Source organism: Plectropomus leopardus, chromosome 8, assembly GCF_008729295.1.
Source record: "Plectropomus leopardus isolate mb chromosome 8, YSFRI_Pleo_2.0, whole genome shotgun sequence".
Classification (NCBI taxonomy): Eukaryota; Metazoa; Chordata; class Actinopteri; order Perciformes; family Serranidae; genus Plectropomus; species Plectropomus leopardus.
The window spans coordinates 31,248,977-31,268,570 of NC_056470.1; the positions used below are offsets into that span (position 1 = coordinate 31,248,977).

Here is a 19,594-nt window from a genome sequence, read left to right on the forward strand (position 1 = left end):
GATTTTCACAGCATGACTTCATAACATATTTACTGAGTAAACTAAAATATTAATAATTACTTTGAATAGCACGGCGAGAGATTGAAATTTGAATTTCAGTTGAATGTTTTCTGTAGCATCTGTAAGCAGCATCTAAGTATATGTTTACTTGAAGCACATACATAATTATATTTAAATGATTTTTTCATTTTATTTATATCTTTCATTTATATTTTTCCAATTCCCCATTTCTTTTACCCGACTCCCCTCTTTTTTTATGAAATATTCATTTTATATTATGAGCTATATTTTATATTATTTAAACATTTTAATGCTACAAAGATACACCATAGGAGTTATCCTTCCTCTGCCCCTCCTGAGTATGTTTGCCTAACCTTTTTATTTAATTTTATTTTATTTTTAATTTTGATAAATGATAACCATATATGGTTTTTATAAGGAAAACTTGAATTATAATTTTCGATTAAGTTCGATACAACACCGGCTCCCTTTTCAGGTTATATGTAATTTTTTGCAAGGCACAAAAGCGGCCATGTCTATATAAACCTTTCTGTAGTTGGTCAGCTTGGTAACTTGCTACCTGTTACAGATTAGTGGCAGGACATGATTTATGTAATTTATTGAAATCAAATTAATTTATATTTTTTGTGTTATTCCCCACTTCTCTTTTACCCTGCTCCCCCTCTTTTTTATGAAATATTCATTTTATATTATGAGCTATATTTTATTTTATTTAAACAGTTATTTTAATGCTGCAACTTTGATCAATACACCCAAACAATGATACACCATAGGAGCTACATGGGCTATCCTTCCTCTGCCCCTCCTGAGTATGGTCGCTAAACCTTTTTGTTTTATTTTACTTTATTTTATTATTTTTATTTTATTTATTATATTTATTTTTTATTGAATTGCATTTTTTTAATTTTAATTTCATTACATTTTATTTTATTTCATTTTATTAAAAAAATAACAAAATATGGTTTTAATAAGGAAAACTTGAATTATTTTTTACTCACAGAGGCACAAAAGCATTAATGTCTGATATAAACCTGTCTGTAGCTGGTGGTCAGTCTGTAACTTGCTACCTGTTACAGATGACCGACAGGAGGTGTAAATACTTAAAATAATACCCTTATATCTGCACTCAACTACATTATAAAGTATTAATTGTTTGTTTCCATACAGCCCATGAGTACTAAATAGGGATTTAAAGTAAAGTGTTACCAAGAGGCCACATCTGTGCACTTTAAGACTTGTACTCAGTGATCTCTTCTCTTTCTCACACTCACACAAACAGGGAAAGCCAGGAATGTTCATTCCCCCTTTTTTAATTAGCCAAGCCTGGGAGCTCTCATGGGACACAAAAGAGTTCAACTGCTTTTGTTATGCCTGCGGATTCAGCCGTTACCATGGCCACCAGAAAAGTAAAGGCTCAGAATTTGGAAAGCTTCATGGTGCCTCAGCCTGTTTTTTTGCTCCTCCATTCATGAGGCCTGTTTTCTTGCACAGATCTCCTCCGCTGTCTGTCTGAGCCTCATCGCCTGTATTCATATTTTATACAAAAGATTGTTTTGACTGCTCAAAGTGCTCAAGTGGCATCATTTTCATCTTTATTTCCCTGTTGTTTTCTTCATCAGGAGACGCCACGTACCTCGACATCTTCCGGGAATTTTCCCACATGGCGTCACACAACCCGGAGAAGCTGAAACGAAGGAGTGTGCACTTCCGACACTCCTTCAGGTAGTCTGCAAACAAGGAGGAGCAAAATCATGTACTTGAAAAGTGCAACAGCCACTTTTAACATCACAAGTAAACCTGATAGTAAAAGCATCATATTTTGGCCATTAAAAGTCATCCTGTCTGTTTTATTCCACAGAGAAATTCAACTTTAAAGTGCATCAAAGTGAAGAAATCATGGCAAATTTTTGATGCTGTTCTTCATTTTTGTTATTTTTTTTCACAATAGCTGCATTGCTTCTGCAAGAGTCTTGTGCTGTTTTTAGATCAACCTTTTATTTTGAAATGAGGATTTGCTGGTCTTTTCCTCTTGAATGCATTTCTAAATAAATATAGCATTGCTTTTGTACAGTTAACTTTTTGGATGAAAAGCACTTGTTTTTTGTTTTTTTCTTTGTTTTTGTCATTTGTTTGCTGCAGCAGTTTCATTATTCTGATCATGTCTGTTTCATTGAAGGAATATTTTACATAAATACATCTCTGTGTGTGTAACGCATGCATTTACTCCCATTATATTTCATACTTAAACTTGAATACAGCTAGTTTTTTTATTGTATGGATAAATAGTGTCATATCATCAGTTATCATCAACAGTCTTGAAGTCAAAGTGTTATTTCTCTTGATTTTATAATATTTGTTTTGCATCGACTATGCTGGTGTAGTCTTCGTAATATTTTGTTTAAATGTACTTTGCAGTACCACTATGAAATGCAGTGCTTATGTTACTGTATACATGCTGTAGAAGCAAAAAATGCTAATATATCTGAATGAACAGGAATGCAGAAGAAAGATGGATAAAAATAAACATTGTCTGTGTTTACAAATGTGCAGTAAAAAGGTCTCTGTACAGTTTTGCCACATATAATATTTACATTACATCTCCGTTTATAGAAGCTAAAGCAACAGCAACATCTTGTGGTGAAAAGAAAAAAAACCTGCCCTCCTGCATGGGAGGTACAACACTGGTCGATCTCATGTTTTAGATGATAGTTTTTATATGTGTGCTCACAATTTTTTATATTCTAGGCTCAAAAATTATTTATAACATTATTTAACCACCATATCATTACGATCAGATAAGATGGAACTTTTATTTATCTACAGGGAAAATGTTGTGCAGCAGTTGCAGAACAAAATAGGAAAGAGTGAGTGCACATTTTAAATTTTAATTAGATTAATTTTCAACTGATAGTTCCTCTGAAGATTTATTTGAATAAGAACAAAATATTAACTAAATCTTCCTGTGTTTTGATAGTTAAAACTTCCCAGCAGTATCTAAGTAATTAAAAATAGTCTGACTTGTACCAGCTGCAAATTTAAATGATGCACACGTGAATGCATCACTGAGTTTTCTATAGTAATACAATATATGTGATTGTGAAATAAGTTTTACATTATGGGGACTTTTTGGGTGTATTTTGATGCTTAGAACAAGTTCTACTTTTACTTAAATATGACTTTGATTGCAGAATTATTACTTTTAAAACGGAGTGTTTACAGTGAAGTATTGGTACTTTTACCTAGGTAAAGGAGTTGAGTATTTCTACACAACTGATATGTAGTATAAGTGTGAGGTAGCACACATTTGAAATCATTTAATTTCAGCTTTCTTGAAATTTTAAGATGAAGAGGATGAATTCTTCACCGTCACATGCACTTTGAAATTGTGCTTAAGTACAGTCCTGTGGTAAATGTATTATGTAGTTTTCCATAACGGCTTCTTCTACTGATTCAGCTGCCATTACACTGACTCACGTGTCTTAAAATAGATTTAAACGGTGGTCCAGTCATGAGAAATGTGTGAAACTTAGTGAATCATATGATCTTTGGCTCCATCGCTGAAGCCTTTTTTTTATTGTACAAATCATTATTGACAGAAAAGGTTGGCAAAAGAATCTTTTTTTCCCAAAAGCCATCATTGTTTAATTTGGATAGACTTTAAATACTTTCCGAATTAAATCCCCAAAGGTTGAAACATCGAGGGAGAACTCTGAAACTTGGCTCTATGGATGTGAAAGTTTGGGATATGAGTGATTTCCCAGTAAAACAAATATGTTTACAGTATAATATTACATCCTTAGCTTCCAACTTAATTCAGTGATTGGTTTGATTGTCAAAATAGTCGCCCCATGGGGCCCAAGGTGTCAGGGGACTTCCTCAACCTTCCTTAAGAAACTCAAAATGACCACGAGAGACACAAAAGGACATCGGGATGCAAAATTACTACAAAGAGACACTAAATAATAACAAAAAGGGGCAAAACAACCACAATGTTAGTGTGTTTGTTCATATGAGGCCCTTTGCATATCTATGCCCAGGGGCCCGTTGTCACACAATCCACCCATAAGTAGATATTTGGTTATTTCCTCTTCATTTATTACAAAATTCACATTTGTTATAGGGAACATCACAGGCATTTAAACCTTTGAAACCAGAGAAGATTTTATTTATTTTGAAAACATAGCAAAGGGGCAATGATCAAGAAATGACCCACATTTTAAAATTAGTGAAAGGTGACAGGGAAAATGAACTAAAAAAGAAGTAAGAAAGACAGAAAGAAAACTATCAGAAAATAATAGAAAAAATGAGAAAAATACTCAAAATGTTTTGTAATTATTATAATTATGTTTTTAAAATTATTTTAGAGATTTATATATATATGAAATGCTTCTTTTGGAGGCAGGTCAATTCCTTGTTAGTTTGGGGGTTGTTTCCAGTATTTTTTAGGTATTTTCTAAGCAATATTTTGGGCAATTTCTCGTAAAATTATTCAGTTTTCTCAATAAATTGAATTAGATGATAAATAAATTAATTAATTTAATTAAATGATAAATTCCTCATAGCAGAGAGTTTTGTAAGTCTTAAAGAAAAAAATGTATATAATTATTCTTATTGGTTACGCATTAATTGGACCTGATGGACCTGTTGATTCGCTCCATCACTGCAGCTGTTGACGTCCGTCACGTCTCGCGCTGACGTCGCGTCGACAGGAAGTACGGAGAGCAGACGGACCGTGATGATGAAGATGACGATGAGGATGATGATGGAGCTCTGTCTGCCCGGTCGACAGCGCGCATTATGATGCTGTCTGACACCTCCGGTGACATTATGCACATTTTGCTCGCTTCACGCGCGATGTGACTGCGGATTCGGGTCAGGTATGACTCGGGATGCTCGTAGCTAGCTAGCTTAGCCGTTAGCTCAGCGCTCCTCCACCCCGCCGCAGACGGAGAGCTCCGGCAGGCGGCTGACGGCTCCAGCTGCTCCCGCCGCAGCTCCGCACACAGCCCGGCGAGCAGAGCTCACGATGAGGCCTTAAATGTCAGATCGGCGGCGGTGTGCTCGGTCATCAAATACAGGTAATGTCACCCGCGAACAGGTGCAGCTTATCAGGCTGCAGTTAGCTTTTATCGCAGAGGCGTTCAGGGACACCTGAAGGGACAGGGGGCCAAAAACTGAGACCCTGACCCCCCCAAGTGTGTGATCAAGGTGGGACAAAGCAGGTGGACATGGAGGGAGCACATATCAATAAAGCGTCATGGGTGTGTTATCTTTTTACCTGCTTTTTGGGTAATGAACCAGTTAGTTTATTGATTAATGAGTTGATTGAATGCAAAATATGTTAATAATCCATCATTTGTTTTGGTCATATCAAAGTAAAAAAATTAAAAAAAAATATTAAATTGTATTTGTATTGCACCTTTCATACAAGAAATGCAGCCCAGAGTGCTTTACAAGAAAGAAATTAAATGCACTACATCAAAAACACATAAAAAGACATAATAAAACCTGCATGTAAAAATAAAATAAAATCAGAACCGAATACATAGAATACTTCTTCAAATGGATAAAATCCACTTGATAATATTAGTAAAGGTAAGATAAAATAAGGATAAACATTTAGTACAAAGAGGGCATAACATAAAATGGAAAATAAAATAAATAAAATAGAAACCAATTACATTATTAATAAAATAACCATAAAAATAGAGTAAATAAAATGTATAAAATCAAGTAAAAATACATCATCTTAAAGAGGAGAAAGAGAAACGTCCAGTCTCTAATTCCAGCTTCTTCAGTCAGGATTTTCTGCTTTTCTTTGTTTTAGAAACTGAACATATTTTGTGTTTAAACTATAGAGAATGTGATTAATCAATATTCACTGATATACAAAGGACTGTATCTTTAGAGCAACCTGCTTCCATCACTATAATCAATATCTACATTATTATTATTCAGAAAACATCTAAATTAGGCTCTATTTTTTCTGACTCAGAGCACTTCATTGATTTATTTGTAATTCAAACTTTGTCATTTGTACATTTTTATCAGTTTGTATGAATGCAGTTTTGGAATTTTGATCGACGATGCAATGTTTTTTCTTTTTTATGTTTGACTGTTGTTATTTAATAGTGGAGGTATCTCGGAGGTGCCGTGTAGAGAGCAGGGGCGTGTTACTAAATTCTGGTCCCTGTCCAGTGGTTCCTCCACCATTACCGCCCCCCAAAAGTCCAGAATGGCACCCCAGTACTTGGGTGATGGAGAGACCTTGCGGGAGCCCGGTGAACCTCCAACTGCTTGACAGCGATTGTGACACTTTGTAGTTTGTAAAGTTAGAAAAAAAACACAGAACAACAGTCTGTTTGGAAGTAAACTGAGGGGAAACGCTGCTATCCATAAGCAGTCGCTGCGGGCCCCGCCCTTCCTCTCCTGATCCACGTCTCTCTCCTCTCTTTCGGCTTTAGCTGCTTTTAGAGACTAATCTTACTGCAGGGGTGGACTAAACCATTTTACATCTTAAAGGGGTGAGAGTTCAGTGTTTCAATTTATTAATTCTGACAGTTTTCATTTAGATATGGCACGAAGTATTGACAAAAAAAAAAAAATCCAACCAAAACCAAAGTTTTCATTCCAGGCTTTTCGAGGGCCCCCTTTCCATTGGGGCCCTGGGCGATCAGTCCCCCTACTGTGACTGTCCCTGCTTGTAAGATAAGCACTGCGTCACCTCTGTTACTAACGTGTATGGTCCGTAATCCAGCCTCGGGCTGCCAAGTCCTCACGAGATGGTGTCCGTATCCAAAAAGTTTAACACATCGTGACGTTAACGTCTCATCCCCTAGTTTTTTGAACAAATTAAGAAATAGCAAATCACCTGAAGCTCTTCCTACATGTGACTGGGCTTTTTTTTCTCCACTTTGTTATAAGTGATGTCCCGAAAAAAGGATTTTTTTTTAATCTTGTGCACACAAGACAAAAAACATTTGACCTTCCAGCAGATTAGGGTCTCCATATATGTTTTATAGACAGATTAACTGTTAATAGAGGTTTCCACCAATCAGTCCAGAAACCTGGATCAGGTCATCATTTCAGCTTCACCAGTTCCCTCGTCTTGAAGTCAGTGGGATTTTTGTAGGGATTTTCGGTTAGATGCCTGAAATAATGTCTGTGGTTAACACAAGCTGAAGAGACTTTCACGTTTTGTTCGAATACATGAAATATGTCAGTGGATACCCCGTTCCTGAATTCTGAAGCTTTTATGTTTCTTACATAAGGCGGTTGCTAACAAATGGCCTCAACAAATAGCTTTTTACTTCCAGAGATTACATTTGGACTTCAAAAATCTTAACTGTGGTGTTCATTTTTGAAGATGAAGTGCATGTATCATAAATGTTTGTTTGCCACAGAGCTGATTTTCTACAATTATCTAAAATCTAATGAAAAAGTGAAAGGTTTTTTGACGAGGGAACCAGGGTGATGCCAACTTCTGCGCCCGTCTACAAAAAAATCCCATCATCCCTGGAGTACTCTAGTATCTTTAGATGCAGCGGTAAATTAAAAAAAAAAAAGAAAAACACACTAAATTGTTTAATCATTGGCCAAAAATGAACCCGGCACCACCTCCATGACAAACTCTTGGGTCTCAGATGTTGATGGGTGCTGCTGGTCTTTCATCCACAGACATGGCGTCGCAGCTCCAGGTGTTCTCCTCTCCCTCCGTGTCCTCCAGTGCCTACTCTCGCTCAAAGAGGCTCAAAGTGGAGAACCCCTCCTGGGATGTGTCCAACCAGCTGGGAGACAATGGTTACTACCAGCAGAGCCCCACGCAGGGAGCTGCACCCTCCACTTCCGGCTCCAACTTCAACCCAGTGTACAACAACAACCAGGTGCACCCGCCGACAGCCGGCTCGCGGGAGCAGACGGTGGTGCGGGCAGCAGACAGCACAGGTAGCGTTCGTGGACCTCCCTCCTCCTCTTCTTCGTCCTCCTCCTCCAGCCGTCGTATCAAGGACGCAGAGTCCTCCTCCCAGCCGTGCGACCTCTATCACAAGCAGTACAGCCTGAAGAGGAAGAGCGAGGAGGTGGACAGCAGCGACAGCGTCCAGATTCTGGAGGAGCTCTCCGCTCCCGTGGTCTCAAACCGCACCGGTGGTGGAGGGGGAACCACCACCGCTCAGTCCATAGCACACTCCACGTCTACCACCAAGAGCAGCAACTCCCACAGCGAGGGCGACTACCAGCTGGTCCAGCATGAGATTCTGTGCTCCATGTCCAACAGCTACGAGGTGCTCGAGTTCCTGGGACGCGGCACCTTCGGCCAGGTGGCGAAATGCTGGAAGCGAGGCACAAACGAGATAGTGGCGATTAAGATCCTAAAGAACCATCCCTCTTACGCTCGGCAAGGTCAAATTGAAGTGAGTATGTTGATTTAAAAAGAATAAAAACTCCAGGGTTGATAGAAAAAGAGATTTCCTCGTTGATTTAGCCGGAGCTGCCAATGAACATGCGTGCATTTGTTTAGAAGAAAAGAATCAGATCATGACTGATGGTTATCAAGTCTGGAGTTTTTCTTCAGTGTCAAAGTCATCCATGTGAACAAATTAAGGCTTAAAAAAGGAGAGCTTAACATCCAGATCACAGCTAACTCAGTTTCATCTCCACGGTAGCATTACGTTCGCGTTCATATCAGATGGGATGGATGGTGGAAATTGGAAAGGTTCCCATGTTCACAACTTGGCAGTTGAGCTTGTGTGGATTAAAATACTGTGCATCAACAATATAACAACGTGCATAAAATTTGGGTTTATTTGCACGATCTTTGGCTGAATAAATAACAATGACATAGAAATGAACATGAGATTTTACCACTGTAAAATCAGCTTGTTAAAATCTACAACGTGTGCAGTTAAAGTTAAAAAGTTAAAACTACATTACAAAGTAACAACAGCAGAGCTTTCTGGATTTACCTCTGTCTCAGGTGAGCAAAGCAAATTCCATTTTTTTTGTGTCTGTAACAGAGAAAAATGTTGATATACAGATATCCAGCTAACTTTACAAACAGCTTTACAAAAACTGCCCGAGATCATATTTACGACACCAAAAATGAAATTCATTCTAAAATGAACTTATTCTGGTGTGCCTGGCGAAGACCAGAAGTGACTCTGCTAAACGCTTGTAAATAAAGGGAGTGCTAATGTTGATATGTGAAGGTTAGCTGGTGTTTTCTGCATTATTATCTATGACCGAACACAATCCTATCGCCCTCTGCCTGTAGGTGAGCATCCTCAGCAGGCTGAGCACAGAGAACGCCGATGAGTTCAACTTTGTCCGCTCGTACGAGTGTTTCCAGCACAAGAACCACACGTGCCTTGTGTTTGAGATGCTGGAGCAGAACCTTTACGACTTCCTGAAGCACAGCAAGTTCAGCCCTCTGCTGCTCAAGTGCATCCGGCCCATCCTGCAGCAGGTGGCCACGGCGCTGATGAAGCTGAAGAGCCTGGGCCTGATCCACGCCGACCTGAAGCCCGAAAACATCATGTTGGTGGACCCTCTGAGGCAGCCGTACAGAGTCAAAGTCATTGATTTCGGTTCGGCCAGCCACGTGTCCAAAGCAGTGTGCTCCACCTACCTGCAGTCACGATACTACAGGTGAGTGCATCAGCCTGGACTGTGCAGAGAGAGCATTGAATAATATTAAAATAACCTGCTGTGATTGTGTCGTGTGGTGACGTGTCTGCAGAGCTCCAGAGATCATCCTCGGCCTTCCGTTCTGTGAGGCGATCGACATGTGGTCGTTGGGATGTGTCATCGCTGAGCTGTTTTTGGGATGGCCCCTGTATCCCGGGGCCTCCGAGTATGATCAGGTCAGCTGCAGCTCTCTTATATATACTGAATATATCAGTTACTCACCCCATGTTATGTTGAATTTGGGAAGAAATCGTTGTTTTTATGCCTCCGCGCTGACAACAGCCGAGAACGGAGGCATCGTGTTTTCAGGTTGTCCATCCGCCCGTCCCATTCTTCTGAACACCATGTCTCAAGAATGCCGTTAGAGAATTTCTTCAAATTTAGCACAAACACCCACTTGGACTCAAGGATGAACTCATTAGATTTTGGTGGTCAAAGGTTAAAGTTCAAGGTCGCTGTGACCTCATCTGGCTCATTTTTGTGAACGCGATACTCCAAGAACTCCTTACGGGAATTTCTTGTGATTTAGCACAAACATCCTCTTGGACTCACTGATGAACTGATTAGATCTTAGTGGTCAAAGGTCAAGGTCACAGGGACCTTATATTCATCTGATTCTCGTGAAAGCGATAACTCAAGAACACCTTGAGGGAATTTATTTAGATTTGCCACAAACATTCAGTTGGACTCAGTGATGATCTGATCATAATTTGGTGTTCAAAGGTCAAGGTCACCGTGACCTTGCATCCATCTCTATTTTGTGAATGCAATATCTGATGATGACTGAGGGTGTCAGACACACGTGAGAATATCAACGTTAACTTGACAAATTCAACATTAATACTAAGATAAGCAGCTGCTGGCTGCAGCTTCATATTTAATTAACTAATATGAGAGTATTATCGACCTTCTCATCTAACTCTATTATATATCCCAAAACATACAATTATTCCTGTAAGGTGTTTTCAGCACTTAATAACACTCTTAAATCATGTTTTGGAATAACTGACAGTTTAACCAAAGTAATGACCACATTATTTGCATTGGTTTTTGGTTCAAAGTCAACCAGCCCTCAGGTGATAATAACTGGATTAACTGCTGCTTCAACTGACACTTTCTGCTTGTTTTCATTGTCTCTCTCAGATTCGTTACATTTCGCAGACACAGGGCCTTCCTGCAGAGTACCTGCTGAGTGCAGGAACTAAAACCAGCCGCTTTTTCAACAGAGGCCCCGACTCCAGCTACCCCCTCTGGAGACTCAAAGTGAGTGACTCCGCAGAGTGTTCATTTTTTAAATTTTTTATGTAGTGTGAAGGCCCAAATGCACTGACAGCATCAACTTTTTCGTCAACAATCTTGTAAGTTTATATATTCACATGAGTGCTGTCTTGTCATGAGATGGAAAAAAAGGTAATTGTCTAACATATTTGTTTTTATTCAGGAAATTAACTCTGAAATGACAGATTCAATCATTAAGTGTATGCACAGCAGAAACACTGAGGTTCTGCTGTGGTTGTTGTTCTGCAGACTCCTGCAGAGCACGAGGCTGAGATGGGCATCAAGTCAAAGGAAGCAAGAAAATACATCTTCAACTGTCTGGATGATATGATGCAGGTGAGGAAGGAGCTGTTTAATTTTAGTTTGTGGTAATATTCCTGGTAGAGTAAATTCCTTCCTCTCTGCGCCGGTGTTTTGCATTGCAAATCATTTTGAATTTTGATGCCGTGATGCTGGGTGTGACAGCATGCAGTTTGACAAACACTGACTCTGCAGGTGAACATGACAAACCTGGAGGGGACTGACATCTTAGCCGAGAAGGCTGACAGGCGGGAGTTCATAGACCTGCTGAAGAAGATGCTGACGCTCGACGCAGACAAACGGATCACGCCCATGAAGACGCTGAACCATCCCTTTGTTACCATGACGCACCTGCTGCACTTCCCTCACAGCTCACAGTGAGTGCAGGACTGTGACACTGAGGATTGTGGTTTAGCACCACGTTTAGTTTTCAGGACTCTTTGTTTCTGTTTGACGATTTTTTTAAATTTTATTTCACAGTGTGAAGTCCTGCTTCCAAAATATGGATATATGCAAACGCAGATGCAGCGCCTTTGAGAATGGAAAGAATATGTTTGCCAGCAACAACACCCCGAGTGCAGCCACCAACCTCACCGTCACCTTCAGCAGCCAACTAAACCAGCACAATCAGGTGAGAAGATTTCCAAACTTTATCTCTAATCTGCCTCAGGCTCATTGGTTGATCCGCTGTTCACTTGTTTGTATCAGTAGCTCTGTAGAGTGATGGCTGCGTCTCGTTTCTCCAGCACTGCACCACTGAGCCCTTGTGGCTCCATTAAAAAGATCCAAAGGGTTCAATTAAATCAATCTGTATTTAAAATCAACTATTATTCTACAGCTCTAGGAACGTTCCTAACGACTGATTTCCCCGACGTTTAAATAGATTAATCCTGAATTATTTTACACTAATAATTTTAATTTATAATCATTTTACATTTTTAGGCTTTTTTTAATACTCAATAGAGAGCAGCACAATTTCAACTCATCACTTTCCATAATTTGACTCCCAAAACCGAAATACATCTATATTTTTTGTTCTCACTTTACATGTTTCAAAAATGAACACCCATGTTAAATTATGATTTCCTCCTCTTTCTCACTGAACTCTTTTTCTTCAGGCATTGACCACAGTTTTCTCTCCTTGCGTTGTGTCTCACAGATGGCCTCTACAGGCGGCCAGTCCCTGTCCCTCAGCAGTAACGTCCCTCTGCTGAACTACCAGCCCGGCCTCTACCAGCAGGCCACCATCAACATCCCCGGCCTGACCCAGCAGGGCGTGCCGCTGCAGACCAGACCCACCCAGCTCTGCACCCAGACCGAGCCCTTCCAGCAGACCCTCATAGTTTGCCCCCCCACCATCCAGGGTGAGAGAGCAACATGTTAGTGTCGCGTTGCTTCGATGAAAAGAAATCTCATTGATTTATAATTTTTTCATTCTTTGTCTTTTTTATTGTATTTGATATAACATCTTCTCCGTGCAGGTCTTCAGACATCCAGTAAGCCCTCTGCTTATCCAGTGAGGATGGACAACTCTGTTCCCTTAGTCCCTCAGAACCAGTCGTCCCAGTCTCTCCATATCCAGCCCGGCATGCTGGCACAGGTAGGACCCACTGCATCGCCTCCTGCAGCGCTGGAATCCAAGTTCATTCACTTAAGTACAAGTTTTAGGTTCTTGTATTTTACTTGTATGTTTCCATTTCATTTGTGCTTTTACTCCACTACTTTTCAGAAGGCAATTTTGCACCTTTTACTCCACTACAGTTAGTGCACTTACTTCCATATGATGCTTTTGTAATTAAACAAAATTGAATGAATGAATTGGAAGACTTTTACCTGTGATGGAGTATTAGTACTTTTACCTAAGTAAAAGTTTTGAATACATGAGTACACGGTAAAATCGATTTTACTTGAAAAAAAAAAAAAAAATCAGGGAGACTGATTGCCTTGAAAATATAACCCCGAACCCTAATCCAAATACAACTATTATTCTTACTTTATGTTTCCTTTAAATCTAATTGTTAAGGTCACTTAAAATTAAATTTACTTTGTGAAGTAAATTTAATTTTGTGAAGTTGTTGCAACTTTAAAAAAAAAAGGTAAATGAGATCTATCTTTCTAAGTTTTAGCAACTTCAGTAAAGAAAGTACACTGTGCTGTGTATCTGTCTGCTGGTTGCAAACTAGTTCATCATATTTGTATATTAAACATGTTAAGAAAACCGAAGTCCCAGATCTCCTAACGTCATCATTGGCAAAAACCTCATCAAGTTTAAGTCAGACTAAATTGGGTAAAAAGGTAATTTCACTCATCATTTTTAATTTTCAATGTTTCAAACTTTCATAAATACAGCTAAAATTCAAGTAAACTTCACACTTAGATATAAAGTAAACATCCATTAACATTAAAAGTTATATTTACTTTACTTTTTTGAGGCAATCGGTTTCCAACATTTTTAAAGTAAGGTCAACTTATCAGTTTTTACAGTTTATAGACCTGAGACTGTTAACCAGACAACTTTTAAACCAAACGACAGCCCCGTTTCATTTTGGCATTATTAGTTACGCACAACATAATCGACCGCTGGTGACATATATCATTAACTCTGAACTCTCGGATCAAACTCTCTAACAATGACGCACCGGATCAGTTCTGGTTTGTAACTGAAACTCTTGATCCGAAGCAGCGACTCTTCAGTAGAATATAAAGCAGGTTTGTTTGAAATGTGCTTTAACGCCTCCCCTCACACCTCCTCCCAGGCCTCCTTCGACCCCCTGCTGGTCGGCAGTCTGTACGCCTCAGTGGCGGGAATGCCGCCTTTAGGCAGCAGGGGTGCGAACCTCGGTGGTTTACTGGATCAGAATGCCTCCATGCTGGTAAAACACCATCATTAACTGGTTAAAATCTCTTCTTCTTTCCTCTTAGCACATGATGTCTGTCAGCACAGCAGAGTGTGAAACGCATGTGCAGCTCTTCAGTCTGGTTTGTGCTTTTGCTTGCAGCTTCTGGGTCCAGATGCAGAAAACTGTAAATTCAGGACGTAACTGTGCTGTGTGAGTAAATGGTGTCCATCATCAGGTATTAATGGACGATGGAAAGGCCGGCGCATCGGATGGATGCCTCTCTGGAATCCATTTATTCCTGATTTTGGGCTCCTGGAAGAGAATTATCCCACTTATACCGTGTTTAATTGCCAAATAAATTTTTAAAAAGATCATTCATTTATACTTTAATGTGTTCTGATATCAAAAAATCTTCACCAGCCATTACTGGTGACACCAGAGGGTCTGACTAATACCTGAAACAATCATTGTGATGCCGTTAGACTCTTATGCAGTGGAAACGTTCTCTAATGCTGTAAATAGGACGAACTTTAGCTACAACTTAGCAGAGGGAGAAATTTCTAGTCCACTGAGCTCAAAAACATTGCACAGCCAGCCAATTTAAACAGACGGAAAAGGAAAGCATTTATATATGCAGCCTACTCAGCCATGGTAGAATCACAAAATCAAGGAAAAATCGGGAAAATTTTAAAAATAAGCACAATCTCAGCAACTCTGCACTATCAGCCTGCAGGTCGCTCTGTTTCTGAAATGTTCGCAGACGCTCCCGATGCAACACGGAGCAGCGCTTGTGTACAGTCGTCGTCACGCTGCTGGTGGATTCAGGGCGTTACAGTCGTCGTCACGCTGCTGGTGGATTCAGGGCGTTACAGTCGCCGTCCTGTGGTGCTCAGAGGATGAGGCACTAAAGACGACACTCTGTGTGCTAAATAAATTGTAAACAGAGGCTTTGACCGCTTTCCTGTTACCATGGTTACTCAAGAGATACAGGCTAATGCTGTTATGTAGCCAGTGCATTATTTTAAATTGGGGAACAGACAGTGCTACTGGAACTACTTTTCCATATAATGGATTAATGGACAACTTGTTGCCAGAATCAAGTTTTCACTGAGACCACAGTATAAACGAAGACTTCTGCCCGCCAGTATTTCTGATTATTTTTAGAAATGCTGTGGCATCAATCCAAGAAGACGCCTTCACTTCCTCCTCTCTTTGTCTCAGACTAACACGTGCGTTTCACTTTCAGGGTGGCTGTCTTGTTTCTGGATTTTCTCTGTTTTTCACAGCGCAGGACTCTGTGACATGCATGCTAGGCATCAGCAATGTGTTTTCTTTCTTTAAGCTTTCTTTGATATTTTCTGCTTCTTAAGTCCCTTTTAGCACATTTCTGACGCGCAGGTCTCTGCACAGGAATAAATCTGGAAACAGGTGTTGGCCGTGCTGCAGTATTTTGAGGTTTTGGGATTTTTTTTCAGCTGTATGTGTGTGAGGGTTTGCTGGAGAGACGGGAATGCATGTGCTTATCATGCCTTTTATTTCAGTATGATCTTCTAAGAAAATAACTTCTCTTGTACTTTAGTCGACACACGGCACTGTGTTTTCTTCTTAATGTGTTGCTGCTGAAGGTTTTTGAAAATTGCGATATATTAACATGTTTTTATGTATTTGTGCATACAGCAGGGCTGGCCAGCAGGCACACAGCAGATCCTCATCCCCTCCACATGGCAGCAGATGCCAGGAATGGCCATCCACAACCCGGGGCAGGCCGTGGTGCCCGACTCACCCATGGGAGCCTCGATCTCCGACAGTCAGCAAGCATCTGGCTGGAGGTGAGTTTAATCTGGCGGGACTCTTTTTCTTCATGCTGCGTCTGAAAGCTCGAGTCAGGTCAAACTAATCGTAAAACTTAATGGAAAATTTAGCAAGTGCAAGTTAATGTGTTTGTCCTTTTCATAGGGGTCGTCATGGAAGCCAATATGATGGCGTCGGCCAGCAGGACTCCGGGGCTGGCCGTCACGCCGCGTCTCAGAGCCACAACTCAGGGGCCACTCACTCGAGATCCCAACAGGGCAAGAGGTCAAAGGCTCGACATGCAGAGAGCAGAGCCAGGTATCCTGTCAGACTCTCATTCATCCACATTATCTGCAGGATGTTTTGGGGGGCAGGTCGTCCATAAATTACAGTGTTGATGGTTTGATCTTCTGTCCACTTATTCAAAGACAGAAGGGCTGCAGAGATTTTCATTCAAACTGTAAACTACTGTCAGAAAATAGTAAAAAAAAAACAACAAAAAACATGAAAAGACCAAAAAACAACAATGAATTGAGTGCTAAGTGCAATGAACAGAAACAAAAAGATGAGAAGGCCTACACACATCCTCTACATCAATCTCAATGAACAAATACTCAAGTCACTGAAACTTAAAACACACATGTTCGGAGAGCAGTAGTACAAAGTACACACTTATTTATTCCTACCCATATATATATGAATATAGAGCTCCACTGTCATTCAGAAACGGTTAAAAACACGTTAGTGAGCCACATCGTCACGCTGGGTGACCTGTTCCTGTTCACACACTTACATACACATTTACCGTTCTGCAGCGGTGAATACTCACTAGAGCGCCAAATGAGTAACAAATTTGTAAAAATGTATTGTATATTCATGACCTGTTTTTTAAAATTTTCAGTAAAGATCGATGAGCTTGGTGCTGAGAGCTAGTGACCGTGTAGAGAAGAGGTCCAAAACTCCTGTAACATAGGACAAAGAGGAGCTTCCAGTGCTCAAACTGAGAAGCTGGAGTTTGCTAAAGTTTATGATTTTTGCTTGAAAATGCACATGAACAATAAACTGATTATCAGACTAGTCAGCGATTTCCTGTTCTGACGAATGTTTCAGCTCTACACCAAACTCAACCACCAAACTGAATGCGCCTGCAAAAAATGAGTTCCTTTGTAGTGTTCACTTTCTAATCTAAGGGTATAAGAACGCACGATTATTTAATATCTAATTTAAAAGTGAAAGGTAATACGAAGCGGGTATAAGCTGTAAAGGAAATTAATGACAACATAAATATGAGGCACTCTCCCTCTGCTCTAAAATATTCAGATGGATTTTGTATTTGTGTCTTCCTCCCTGCAGGCCTGTGTCCTCGGCCACCACTGTCGTCCACAACACGTCTGCTTTTGCTGGTGACCAGTCTCAGCCCATCGTCATCTCCGACACGCCGAGCCCCGCCGTCAGCATCATCACCATCCACAGCGACTCCGAAGACGAGGATGACAGGAAGTTCCCGGCTGCCTGGTGAGCTCCATTTTTTTTTTTTTTTTTTCACAGTTCTGAGTGAAATCGAGAGATGGTTTTACTCCTTTCTTCTTCTCTCCTGCAGCTCTGGAACAAGCCAGAGGACCAACGTGATCAGCTGTGTGACGGTGCACGACTCCCATGACTCCGACTCCTCCACCAGCAGCCCCCTGAGCCCCAAGACCACCTCACAGCCCACCAAGTCTCTGGCCATCATCATGCCGTCTGTGAAGAGCCAGCCGAGCGAGAGCACAACCCACAAAGCTCCAGCAGCTCCAGGTCCTCCAGGCCAGAGAGCCTGCAGTCTTCATTTTTCTAAATTTTATTTGAAATATTCATTTTAGGCAAACTAATAATCCACTCAGCTCTGAGATTTAGAGGTTAAACTAACCGTTTCTACTTCAAGAAGCTGTAATCAGTCATCTTAGTGCTGACAGTATTCTGTCTGGGTTTGTGCTCGCAGATCAAGCTACGAGCGGCTCTGGAAAATCCAAGAAAGCGCCGACTCAGCAGTCCAGTCGGACAGGAGATTCCAACACTGATCGCCATCAACGGGCCACGTCCAGCCGATCTCAGCCTCTGAACCTGAGTCAGGTAACAGCCGTCAAACGTAGCTGATGTCGACTCAGAAGGTGAACCCATAAAGAGTCTGATTCTGTCCCAGTAACCAACACGTGGGTTTGAATTTAGGTCAATACCACCGTTTCCAATCCAACACAGCTTTATCTATAAAGCACCTTTCAAACAATCATGCAGCCAGACGTCACCAGACTATAGTGTGTAAAAAGCCAGCGTAAAGGCCTTCACAGTAATATATTTTGATATTTTATTTTTATATTATTTTTATATTATTTATTTATATTATTAACTGTAGCGGGATATATTTTGTTCCTTTATTTTAGCCTCTGTGTTCTTATGTATTTTTATTCTAGTGAGGGTTTTTATTGCAGCATCTGCCTCACTGTGATTAGTGTTAACATGAGAGGGCTTGCTACTGTTTTTTAGGTTTTAAGGTATTGACCGAAATAACCCAGTACATTTTGTGTTGTTCATACTCTGTTTTTTCATTTTATATTTTTAAATTGCTTCTATATTTTTATCTCTGACACTATTTCAATTCAGTATTTTTATTCTTCCTTTATGTTAAACATTTTGCACCAAAACACCAAGTCATATTCCTTCTATATTTAAATGAACTTGGCAATAAAACTGGATTCTGATTCGCATTCACTAAAAATGTGTCACACAAGCTCTTGAATACTCGCAAATACACGTTTGAGTATTTACGACCCTTCTGTTGTTGTCTCAGGTCCAACAGTCTGTGATGTCATCATCCCACGACCAAACAGGAAGCAGTACTTCCCTGAGGCGGCAGCCCACGTACCCCCCTCCCGTGTCCTCCCACTCATCCTACCGGCTTCACGAGAACACGCTCTTCAGCTCAACGCCAAACCTGTACGCCTACCCGGCGTCCGCCGCGCTGGCCTCTGTGTCCCAAGCTGTGGACCAGATGCAAGGCGGCTCGTCCCGCCACGGCAGGGCGAGCGGAGCTTACTCCTCCCTGGCGCTGCTGCAGAAGAACGGCAGCCTGGCCCTGGGAGGCTCCGCTCCGGGACAGTACGGCAGCCACCACCAACAGCAGCAGCCGCCGCAGCAGCAGCAGCAGCAGCAGCAGCAGCTGGGAGCGCAGCCTTTCCACCACGCCAGTGCTACTTACCAGCGAAAACTCAACCAGTATCCCTACCTGTAAAGACTGAAGGGCTGCACGGAGACCAAATGGAGACCGAGACTAGAGACGAGCACAAGCTCATCACGGGTGGCTGTGATTAGACTTTCCTTTACTGTCCAGTCCTTGTTTTTACAGCTTCCTCTGATTATTTTAGACGAAATAATCATGGGACGTTTTTATATTTTAATCACAGTCCGTTTCTTTTTTAATCTTTTTCAACTTTAGTGTTTCTTTTTTGTCGCAGACGTCAGGTTAGCGGCGACAAACAGGGCAGTCTGTGGATATCTGAACTGTGACACATTTCTCGTTGTGTTGGCTCTTTGCTTCACTTCGTTAGATTTTAAAACGACACAGGAAGTATGAGGCTAAAGTGCTGACTTTCAGCTTAAAATTAAGGGCGTTTACATCCATATCAGAGAAAACAGCTAAGAACTGT

At 40.8% G+C, this 19,594-nt stretch overlaps 2 protein-coding genes across 4 annotated transcripts in view; both read left to right on the top strand.

Annotated features, from left to right (window-relative positions):
* Positions 1-2,553, top strand: part of acap3a (ArfGAP with coiled-coil, ankyrin repeat and PH domains 3a) — an 85,883-nt gene extending 83,330 nt beyond the window's left edge. Inside the window, 2 exon segments of the mRNA XM_042491739.1 lie at positions 1,641-1,743; positions 1,880-2,553. Coding sequence (XP_042347673.1) covers positions 1,641-1,743; positions 1,880-1,895 — 119 coding nt within the window. The 3' untranslated portion in view covers positions 1,896-2,553.
* Positions 2,554-4,744: 2,191 nt separating this feature from the next.
* On the top strand, positions 4,745-19,518 carry hipk1a (homeodomain interacting protein kinase 1a). Of its 3 annotated transcripts, XM_042491642.1 has the most exons (17): positions 4,745-5,099; positions 7,699-8,432; positions 9,293-9,666; positions 9,758-9,881; positions 10,849-10,968; positions 11,233-11,319; positions 11,479-11,660; positions 11,764-11,914; positions 12,443-12,647; positions 12,765-12,883; positions 14,040-14,156; positions 15,801-15,952; positions 16,080-16,232; positions 17,268-17,429; positions 17,515-17,708; positions 17,893-18,023; positions 18,739-19,518. In XM_042491642.1, the coding sequence occupies exons 1-17, from the start codon at positions 5,060-5,062 to the stop codon at positions 19,177-19,179; spliced, it is 3,486 nt and encodes a 1,161-aa protein (XP_042347576.1). In that variant the 5' UTR covers positions 4,745-5,059; the 3' UTR covers positions 19,180-19,518. The 3 variants fall into 3 exon arrangements, with proteins under 3 accessions (XP_042347576.1, XP_042347577.1, XP_042347578.1); XM_042491643.1 differs by lacking the exon at positions 14,040-14,156; XM_042491644.1 differs by lacking the exon at positions 14,040-14,156 and having other exon boundaries at positions 15,804-15,952.
* The last annotated feature ends 76 nt before the right edge of the window (positions 19,519-19,594 follow it).

Excerpts from the sequence above, each read along its gene's own strand:
- hipk1a (XM_042491642.1), top strand. The coding sequence starts at position 5,060 with ATGTCAGATCGGCGGCGGTGTGCTCGGTCATCAAATACAG. Across the intron at positions 5,100-7,698 it reads TGCTCGGTCATCAAATACAG|ACATGGCGTCGCAGCTCCAG; the intron begins GTAATGTCACCC and ends TTTCATCCACAG. Across the intron at positions 8,433-9,292 it reads CTCGGCAAGGTCAAATTGAA|GTGAGCATCCTCAGCAGGCT; the intron begins GTGAGTATGTTG and ends CTCTGCCTGTAG.